Genomic DNA, 11,962 nt, shown 5'->3' with positions numbered 1-11,962 from the left:
TAAATATGAAGCTCAACCCGTCGAAGTGCAGTTTTGGAGAAGAGGAAGGAAAGTTTCTTCGTCTATAATAACTGAGCGTGGGATACACGCAAATCCAAAGAAAATAGAGGCAATCAAAAATATGCCGTCACCCAGAAATAAAAAAGAAGTGCAAAGTTTAACGGGTAAATTGGCGGCATTAACAAGGTTCTTATCAAAATCCGCAGAGCGATTGCTCCCCTTTTTTCGGGACATTAAAGAATTGCTTAAAGAAAATGGATTTCAAGTGGACAGAGGAAGCAGAAGTGGCATTTCAGGAAATGAAAAAGTTGTTAAAAGAGTTGCCGACAATGACTGCGCCGATTGCGGGAGAAACATTGATACTATACTTAGCAGCATCGAAAGAAGCGATAAGTTCAGTATTGATAGCGGACAGGGGACAGGTACGCACTATAAATTTAAAAATAGCTAATTTTTAATCAGTAGACGTTTAAAATTATATGATTATGCAGTGCGGACAGGTATAAATTCCTGTATATTTTGTTAGCAACGCTTTAACAGGAAGCGAATTAAACTACCCTGCAATTGAAAAACTGGTTTATGCGCTCGTGCATACGGCTAGACGCTTAAGGAGATATTTCCAAGCGCATCCAATAATGGTCCTAACAGACCAGCCAATAAAGCTGGTATGACAAAAAACAACGTATTGTCAAAAAACTTAAAATTGCTTGATAAATTCTAGCAAGTTTACATTCGCTGATACTTGTTGAGCAGGTGCTATATAAACCAGAAAATTCTGGTCGCATGGCCAAATGGGCTATTAAATTAGGTGAGTATGAGATAAGCTTCTCACCAAGAAGTGCGGTAAAAGGGCAAGTCCTAGCAGATTATCTGACTGAAACAGCCGGAGATATCGAAGTCTCGGATGAATCAAAAGAAATACCACCTCCGCCCGAATAGCTGTGGGAAATGCACACAGATGGGGCTTGTGGTCCAGAAGGCCCAGGGGTAGGAATAGTCCTAAAAAGTCCAGAAGGAGAAGAATATACCTTCGCGCTGCGCTTTAGCTTCCCTGTAACAAACAATGAAGCTGAGTATGAAGCGTTGTTATCCGGAATGCGGGTAGCAAAATATTTGGAGGTAAAAGAGCTGCCTATATATGTTGATTCGCAGTTAGTTGCAAACCAATTCAACGGGATATTTGAAGCATATGATGAGTCAATGCAAAAGTACTTGAAACTTGTTCAAGAGCTCGCGGTGGACTTCGATTTATTTCAGATAACTAAGGTTTCAAGAACATTGAATAAAAAGGTGGATGTGCTCAGTAAGTTAGCAGCCTTAACATTCAGCCATTTTAAGAAAGAAATTTGGGTCGAGGAAGTGAAAGTAAAATCCATCGAGACAGACGGTGTATTTGCCGCAGTTGAAGAAGAGGAGCAGAGTTGGATGACACCGATAGTAGAATTTTTGAACAAAGGAACATTGTCGATAGATTCAATAGAAGCAAGAAAGATTAAGATGAAAGCACCAATGTATTTGTTAGACAAAGGAATTCTATACAGAAAGTCTTTTCTGGGACCCCATTTGCGGTGTCTTAATCCAACACAAGCAGAATCGATCATACGGAAAGTGAACGAGGGAATGTGCGCTTTGCACTCGGGACACAAAGCAGTTGCGTCCAAAATAATGCGGCTCGGGTACTATTGGCCGTCAATGTACAGAGATGCTGCAGAAGTGATACGCAAATGTCAGTCGTGTCAGCTTCACGCACCGGTAAGCAAGGCTCCGCGACATCCAATGATACCGGTCGCATCTCTATGGCCATTCTGCAAATGGGCAATTGACATAGTGGGGCCATTCCCCGCAGGACTAGGAGGTGTAAAGTTTCTGGTAGTGGCCATTGATTATTTTACAAAGTGGGTAGAAGCCAAACCGCTGAAAACAATTTCGGGCAAGCAAATCCAAAATTTCGTATGGGAAAACATCGTCTGTCGGTTTGGAATACCAAATGAAATAGTAAGTGACAATGGTACACAGTATGAGGGTAATCCATTCAGTGATTGGTGCCAAGAGCTGAACATAAAGCAAACATTCACATCAGTCGCACACCCCAGGCGAACGGTCAGTGTGAGGTCACGAATCGGGATATTGTGTTAGGAATCAAAGCAAGGCTCGAATTGTGCCAAAGGGGTTGGATAGATGAACTGCCGAATGTACTGTGGGCACACCGCACAACTCCAAAAGGCGCGACCAATGAAACACCTTTCTGTTTGGTGTACGGGTCCGAGGCTGTAATACCCGCTGAAATAAATGTGCCAACTATGCGCATAGCTTCCTTCGATGAAAGTAGCAATAGAGAAGAACTGCGTGAAAATCTAAACTTAGTTGAAGAGCACAGGGAAATGGAAGCCATAAAAGAAGCAATTAACAAACAAAGAATCGCCAGCTACTATAATAAGCGCGTACAACCATTATCTTTCCAATTGGATGACTTGGTGTGGTGAAAGAATGAAGCAAGCAGAGCAGAGCAGAAGACACGGATAAACTCGGACCTAAATGGAAAGGACCATAGAAGGTTATTGGCGTAAGTGATACATGGGCGTATCGACTAGAAAGTTTAGATGGAAAAGCAATAAAACCATGCGTAAACACTGAAACGGTGCTACATATGAAAAAATTACAGAGGGATTGATCACCCCGACAACTGTTTAAAGTTTTTATTATGTAAATTTTTATTTCCCATTGTAAAACATGACAACTAAGTGTTGGTCAAGTGATATGTTTGAAATAAATTGAATCATGCAATTTAAGCCAATAACTTGTGCATTTTTACGTTTGTTGATTGCATGCCCTTTAAGCTGCACAGGGACACACTCCGAGTCTCAAGTGGCATAGTTTAGTTTAGTTACTAATACTATTTTTAATGGTGACAGTAGTAAAACATTGATTTGTTTCAAACACCCGTACACAGCGCAAGACGGAGACTTGCACAGTCTAGACTATAAAATACAAGTTTGGTTTATTTGTTTAAATAACCCGGACATTGGCGTAGCTGGAAGACTCTTGAATATAGACATTTGTTTGTCTATAGTACGGGTAAATTACATTGGATTGTATATGCGTACACACTTATAAATTTTTTTTTTATAAAAGTCTTGAGTATAAACTTATACGCATTGGTTTGCTTGCTTTTGCATAAAACATTGAATTGTTAGCGCAAGAATAAAAAGATCATGAAACGATTAAAGAGTCGCTCCCGTCATGAATTCATGGCATTTATTCTAAACAAGAGTTATTGAATGCATAAAATTGTAACGAATCATTATAACCGCCATAGTGATTTCATAAAAACACAATAATTGCACCTTAACCAAAAGAGATATCGAATTATATTCAATCAAAGCTAACAAATTACAGTTAGAAGATATAAAGTCAATGTGATGACCCGGGAATTTCCGAAAAAATTTAAACTTAATCTTTATATATTTCTGAAACGATAAGCAAAGTCTGTAATGTTGAGTCTTGAAAACTTTGGAACAGTTTACATGAATGCATCTGACCTTTGACTATTTCCGACGATTCACGAACGATTGTTGCAACTAGATATATATTTATATATATAAATATAAGTTTATATAATAAATTGAGACAATAGAATACAATTTAATCATTTGAGTTAAGTATGTAAAATAATACACAAGATAAAAGTTGTTAATAAAAAATAAAACTATATATAAATAGATATGATTTATATGTGTAATTATTATTATATTGTAAAATTATAAGTAATGAAAATTCAATAAAATTTATTACATAACATATTATATAATTATTAAAGATTACATAAGTAAGAATATATATATAACACAGGTTAATAATATAGTTGTTATAACTACTTTTATTATTATTATTAGAATAAATATGTAAAATAATATGCGATATAATGAAAATTATTATTATAAATATAAATTTAAATATGTATATAAATACTACTTATAAATATATAAAATTATATTAAATGTATTTGTTAAAAATATATAATAGATTTATTTTATTAGTTAAACTTGCTATTTAAAACTGTTTGCATATAGAAAGAGAATATATTAAAAATATTTGATTTCGAGCTTAATTGGTAAACGTCGGTAACACTCGGTTGATGTTTTGTTAGTTTTAATATAAATATTGTACATGTTCATGAAGGATTGAAATAAAAGTTAGACTGTAAATTGATTACGAAAATTGTAGATTTGTCAAAAATATTTTTTTATCTTTTTAGTTTAAATTTTAGTACTCCGTACATATAAATTGGAACAGAAAATAAATAATTATCGAACTTTTTTGATCAGGTTTCAAACAGTTAATGAGTGAAATAATTAATCAAATTTAATCTAAAAGTTTGGGATTTTTAGGAACACTTTTATACGTTAGATTTTTAGCAATAGACACGATATAGCACTCCGCGAATTGAAAATATCTGAGTGTCGGTAGAAGATGCCAAATTCATTGGCTGCTTTACTGTTTTTAAAAGTTTCATTCATTCATCTGCACTTAATTCTTTTATTTGAAAATATGTGTATTATTATAATATTACATGTTATTATTATATATAATATATATGTATATATGGCTATATATATGTTTATATGCTTGATTAACCGAACTCACCATCCTAACCTCTTTCTCTCCATCACCACATCAAACACAATAACCGGCCAATCAATCACCACCGGCCAAACCCGACAATCGCCACCACCATGATCCACCTACTTGATTTTTCCGTTTAAAACAACCATCTCACAACCCACATGTTCTTCTTCCTTGTACAAATGAGAATCCATCATCCTGCTGCCTGCTTATTTGTGTTTCTGGTTTGTAACCACCACCCATCTCAGCCGTCAACCCACCACCATCTTGGCTCGTCACAACCATCAATCATCATATATACCTGCTGCTGCTATTTTTTTTTTCTGTTGTCGTTCGATCAAAAAAACAGCCACCACCACCGTGAATCACTGTTACTGCTGCTGTATTTTTTCCGTTTAAATCAGTCCAAGGAAACCACCTGTTGCTGCTACGATCGTTCATGCTTTTGCAGCCACGAAACCGCCACCCAACATCACCGATTACGCTGCTGCAGTAAATTTTCTATTGCTGTTACAATGAAGGACGATGATAGCAATGTATGTTTATGATGTTGGAGATGATTTAATGATGATGATAGTGATGATTATTAAAGTGGTGATAAACTAATGAAGGAGAAGGTAAACAGTGGATATGAAGAACGATGGTGATTATGTACAAGGTAGATGATGATAGTATAATGAATAATAACGAGTTGATGTATCACGATGATGATTAATGGCGAAGATTGATGATGACGTTTAGAATGAAGAAGATAAAGATACAAGTTCGATGATGGAGACGAGATTCGAAGAAGATGATGATTCACAAATAACAAAATGACGTTAGATGATGGTGATGAAGAAGGATGATAAACAGTGGAATGGAAGTGATTGCGAAGATGATAATGTTAATGGTGATGAGGTGAATCACGAGGAAGATGGTGAACCCGTAGATAACCATTGATGACAAAAACGAGTAATGATGTATTCGATGATATAACGATTATGATTTCCGGAGAACCATGATGATGAAACAGAAACAATAAAAGAAATGATGAAGAGGTACGATGATGTTTTAGGAAGAAGAAGAAGATTTAATCAGAAAATAAGTTAAATGAAAAGAAAATTCTTATAATAACAGAAATGAAGTTGCAGATGAGTGGTAAGGAGTGTTGGTGATTTCCTAGAGGTCCTAGGTTCGAACCTAGACCATTACAATAATTTTTTTATTAATTACAAGAGAAACTGCTGTTGGGCCGAAGGGTTGTTGGGCCACCATATTTATAAATTGTCTTAGGGCTATGGAACTCGTTTAGGTATTTGGGCCGTGGTCTGTTAGGTTATTGGGCTGAAACAAATGTGAACCTAGTACTTACCTTGCTGTTGGGCCGAAATAAAGTTGGGCGGTTAAATAGAAATAAGCTGGGAGTAAATCAGAAAAGCAGAAGGTAGGGGAGTGGTCTGAGAGTCTGCTGGGTTTACAAGAGGTCGCGGGTTCGAGCCTAGGCGCATGTAATTTATTTATTCTTTTGAAGCTCTCCTCATTCCCAATAAGGTAGTTATTATTATTAGTATCATTTTTATGGAAGACTATCATTTTTGTTAAAAATATCACTTTTAATATTATTATTATAATTATTATTTGAAAAGTTATCATTTTTATCAAAATTATTATTATTACTATTATTATTATTATTTTAACATTAATGTTATTAACTTTATATTAACAATATTATTATCATAATAACTATTATTATTATTATTATTATTATTATTATTATTATTATTATTATTATTATTATTATTATTATTGTAAAATAAAACAACCTTTTATTTATTATTGTCAATATTATTTTATCAATTAACTATTAGCTAAACAAAACCATATTTACTACATATAACATAATTATATTAATATTTTATAATAAATATTAATAAAAAAAAATTAGTTAGGTTATTAATGAGACACATAATTAAAATAACAATTAAATCAATAATAATATATAAATTTGTTCACTTACAATTATATGTGTTAATATATATAAATGATATAGGTTCGTGAATCCGAGGTCAACCCTGCATTGTTCAATATAGTCATATGTATTTTTACTACAAAATACATTAGGTGAGTTTCATTACTCCCTTTTTAAATGCTTTTGCAATATATATTTTTGGGACTGAGAATACATGCGCTTTTATAATTGTTTTACGAAATAGACACAAGTAATCGAAGCTATATTCTATGGTTGAATTATTAAATCGAATATGCCCCTCTTTATTAAGTCTGGTAATCTAAGAATTAGGGAACAAACACCCTAATTGACGCTAATCCTAAAGATAGATCTATTGGGCCAAACGAACCCCATCCAAAGTACTGGATGCTTTAGTACTTCGATGTTATTTTATATCATTTCCGAAGGGTTTCCCAAAATGATAGGGGATATTCTTATATGCATCTAGTTAATGTGGGTTACCAGGTGTTCAATCCATATGAATGATTATTTTTGTCTCTATGCATGGGACGTATATTTATGAGAAATGGAAATCTTGTGGTCTATTGAAATGATGAAAATGATTATTTATGTTAAACTAATGAACTCACCAACCTTTTGGTTGACACTTTAAAGCATGTTTATTCTCAGGTACGAAAGAAATCTTCCGCTGTGCATTTACTCATTTTTTAAATATTACTTGGAGTCATTCATGGCATATTTCAAAAGATGTTGCATTCGAGTCGTTGAGTTCATCAAGATTATTATTAAGTCAATTATGGTTGGATATATTATGAAATGGTTTGTATGCCGTCAACTTTCGTTGTAAAGAAAGATTGTCTTTTAAAATTGAATGAAATGTTTGTAAAATGTATCATATAGAGGTCATGTACCTCGCGATGTAATCAACTGTTGTGAATCGTTTATAATCGTATGGACTTCGTCCGGATGGATTAGGACGGGTCACTACAGTCAAACGCTTAGCATAAAAGCGGGACATGTACCAAAATTTGACCTAATATACGCTAATATAAAAAATAAAAAAGGGGGTGCATTGGCTGGAACGTTTTCCCTACACTAAGGAGAGTATGTCATCCTCGCTGCACGCAATGATCAGATGCATACCCTGCTTTAAACATAAAAGAAAAATATAATATAGGGATGCGAAACCTCCAAGATGGAAAGGCCCATTTCTCACTAGCAAAAAAACGCCACCCAAGCATGGATAAATAATATCCATCCTGGGTAGCATAACAAACTCAGTCGAGTTTGTCATTGATTATCTCCTACGCGGAGATGGTAGGATCATTGATGAGAAATTGTAGACTGGGGATCGGGATTTGTTGAAGTCGGGCACAAGCTTCTTCACATCTTTCCTTGGCTCCATCAGTGAGCAGCTCAACAACATTGGGGGGAATCACGAGGGGTACAAACATTTCCCGACAGATGACATTCCAAAAAAGGGTACGCTCATAAGCGCGAGCAGCAACCATAGCTGCACCAAAACGCTGCTCGACCACTTTGCAGTCAAGCGCACGTTGGATTATAGTTGGAAGATCCTTTCGTAGACTGTCATACTCCGCCTTTATAGCATCATGCTTGGCTCCACACAATTCTTGGGCTGAAATCCAGTCGCTGAAGCTTTCATTTAAAAACACGACATGACCCTCTGCTTCCTTCAGTTTTGCAGACAGAGACGCAATCTCAAACTCCATAAACCATTTTTCAGCAACATGCTGATCCTCCTCTTGCTGCCTTTTAAACATCAGAACATTGATCCGCTCTTCTGCCTGCACGTGCGCAGTTACCGCAACCGCGAGTTGGGCAGTTAGCTTTGCATTATCCTCTTGCAAGGCATTTATCTTGGACGTCTCTGTTGATGAGGGCGGTGGTGGATGAGCAAGCGCAGCAGATTTAAGTTGCAAACGGTTCAGATCCTTGGCAAAGTTAAACAGCGTCGATTGCGTGTCCATGTAAAGTTCTTTGAAAGGTGAAAGCGAGGAAAATTTCTGCATTAATTGCTGAGGGGCACATGATTGTAAAAAAGAGAAATGTTGTGCAAAAACTGGAAGAGAAACCTTCATGAACTCATTCGCGTTCGGAATCAGTAAAGATGAATCATCAGGACTCGGGCATACACGCTTGGAGTGATGGCAGACACCACTTGGACCTGCAAATACGATAAACATGGCGCATAAAAACTTAACATCAATATTCAATAAAAAGTCAGACTGTCAAAATTAATACCTTCATCATGTAACATTTTGTGGTTACCCAAGATTCTGATATCAGGAGTTTGATATAGTGAAGGTATTGTGTCTGAATGACTGACCAGCGAACGAGAATGGTTACCGGAGTCGGTGGTAGGAATGGGTGCGTAAGATTCCAACTTCATCTACAATGTCAGAATCAGAACAACATATGAATGATACATAAAAAATGTAATTAGGGTTACATAGTATAATGCAAAGTATAAGAGTAAGAAGTATACCTTTTTTAAAATCAAGAACAGGTTTTTGCAGAGAAGATGAAAAGGGTTGAATGATTTAAAAGGGAAAAGATTGTGAGATACGAAAAAGCCAAAATCCTATTTATAGAGAAAATACAGGAGTTAAAAAGTAACAAGGGTATAATGGTAGTGATAAGGCTAAAAAGGAACATATATTTCATAGCAATATCCCTCCTAAATAAAAGGTTTTCATATGTAATTGTATTATATTTTCATTGTAATTGTTTAAATAAATAAGTGCGAAGACAAAAGGCGAAAACGAAGATTTGAAGACACAAACGTCCAAAAAGCTCAAATGTACAAGATACAATTCAAAAGGTTCAATTTATTGATGAAAAACGTCTAAAAATGACAAGAGTACAAGTTACAAAATGCAAAGTACAAGATATTAAATTATACGAAAGGACGTTCAAAAATCCGGAACCGGTACCCGAGCCAACTATCAACGCCCGACGCAATGGACCAAAAATTACAAGTCTACTATGCACAAGAATATAATATAATATATAAATAATTATATTAATTATTTATATTTTATATTTATATATAAAATATGTCGACAAGCAAGGTTCCAAAAGTATGTGAGCTGGATTTTCAAACTCCACGACTAGCGGAGTTTGAAGGCTTAAAACTCCACGACTCGCGGAGCTGTCAGAAATCAGAAATTCCTATAAAAGGCACGAGCTTCTGCTGAGTTTTTTACACAAAAAAATCAATCTATCTCTCTGTATTAATATATATATATATATATATATATATATATATATATATATATATATATATATATATATATATATATTATAAATTAGTTTAGTTTTATATTAGATTAGTTCGGGTTATGTAAAGGTTATTTTACGGATTTTAAAGTCGAAATTCTGTCCGTGTAACACTACGCGATAAATACTCAATGTAAGTTATGTTCTCCTTTTTAAATTAATGTCTCGTACTTAAGTTATTATTATGCTTATTTGAGCCAAAGTAATCATGATGTTGGCTAAAATATTAAAGACATGGTAATTGGGCTTTGTACCATAATTGGGGTTTGGACAAAAGAACGACACTTGTGGAAATTAGACTATGGGCTATTAATGGGCTTTATATTTGTTTAACTAAATGATAGTTTGTTAATTTTAATATAAAGATTTACAATTGGACGTCCCTATAAATAACCATATACACTCGATCGGACACGATGGGCGGGGTATTTATATGTACGAATAATCGTTCATTTAACCGGACACGGGAATGGATTAATAGTCTATGGAATTATTAAAACAGGGGTGAAATTATGTACAAGGACACTTGGCATAATTGATAACAAAGTATTAAAACCTTGGATTACACTCAGTCGATATCCTGGTGTAATTATTAAACAAAGTATTAAAACCTTGTTACAGTTTAAGTCCCTAATTAGTTGGAATATTTGACTTATGGTATAAGGATAATTTGACGAGGACACTCGCACTTTAAATTTATGACCGATGGACTGTTATGGACAAAAACCAGACGGGCATATTAAATAATCCAGGACAAAGAACAATTAACCCATGGGCATAAAACTAAAATCAACACGTCAAACATCATGATTACGGAAGTTTAAATAAGCATAATATATTTTATTTCATATTTCATCGTACTTTTATTTATTGTCATTTTAATTATTGTTATTTATTTTATATTGTTATTTAAATATCGTCATTTACTATACGCTTCGTTTAAAATATAAATCGACAAACCGGTCATTAAACGGTAAACCCCCCTTTTATATATTATTATATATATATAATTATATATATTTTGTACAAATATAGTTAATTAAGATATAGTGTGCAATAAGCCCGCTCCCTGTGGAATGAACCGGACTTACTAAAAACTATACTACTCTACGATTAGGTACACTGCCTATAGTGTTGTAGCAAGGTTTAGGTATATCCCATCCGTAAATTAATAAAACTTGTGTCATATTTTGTAGTATTTCCTAGTAAAAATAATACTATTTAGAAAAACAATATAAAATTTAAAAAAAAAAACGTTTTTCAAACTCCACGACTCGCGGAGTTTGCGGGCTTAAAACTCCACGACTCGCGGAGCCGCCCTGACCAGCCTGACCAGAAACCCTATTTCGCATTAATTACGGAATATTATTAATTATTATTATTTATAAACCCTATTTAATTTATTATTATTAATATTTAGTTTTAGTTTTTAAATTAATTTGTATTTTGTATTATAATTAGTTTTATTATATATAAAAATTAATACTTTTATAAAATAAATATAAAAATAATATTTTTATAAAAATAAGTAATTTATCACTTTTTATTTTTAAATTTGTATCCTTTTATTTAGTGTAATTGTAATATTTTGTATATTTTTCTTTCGCAATTAGTTTTAAAATTAGTTTTTTCGTAGTTATTTTATATGTATAGATTCTTAGGCTTTGCCGTAAAATCCCTTAAGTGCTTTTTCTTTAGATTAAGATTTAGGCACTTTGGAATTTTGCGACGCCGTTTTTCGCTTTAGTTTTAAATAGATTTTAGTGCCTTTAAGTAATTGCCGTTTTCTGAATAAAATTGCATTTACCTTTAGACCTTTAGGCGCAACTTTTTAGATATATTTTTTAGACTTTTAAGTTTTGACGTTTTTCTTTCTTATTTTTATTTTTCGACGTTTTTCGACGCGCACTCTTTTTCTTTCTTATTTCTCGACGTTTTAGTTTTTAGGACTTAGAAATTTTCTCTATTTCTTATCTAATATCTCAAACGGAAAGAAAAATTATTTAAGTGGTTAAATTAATGGACGTTGACAATTTTCTGCTTCGTAGTAATAGTTGGATTTGTTAGTGGCTGAGTTGTGAGCTT

General features: G+C 33.8%; 1 protein-coding gene across 1 annotated transcript; it reads left to right on the top strand.

The window, feature by feature from the left end:
• The first annotated feature begins 948 nt into the window (after nt 1-948).
• LOC139901847 (uncharacterized) lies at nt 949-2,136 on the top strand. Its single transcript, XM_071884519.1, has one exon. The coding sequence runs from the start codon at nt 949-951 to the stop codon at nt 2,134-2,136; it is 1,188 nt and encodes a 395-aa protein (XP_071740620.1).
• Nucleotides 2,137-11,962: the final 9,826 nt, after the last annotated feature.

The sequence above is a fragment of the Rutidosis leptorrhynchoides genome, chromosome 3 (assembly GCF_046630445.1).
Source record: "Rutidosis leptorrhynchoides isolate AG116_Rl617_1_P2 chromosome 3, CSIRO_AGI_Rlap_v1, whole genome shotgun sequence".
In the NCBI taxonomy this organism is placed as follows: Eukaryota; Viridiplantae; Streptophyta; class Magnoliopsida; order Asterales; family Asteraceae; genus Rutidosis; species Rutidosis leptorrhynchoides.
The sequence above is the reverse complement of the archived record's forward strand: the minus strand, read 5'-3'. Positions and strand labels throughout refer to the sequence as shown.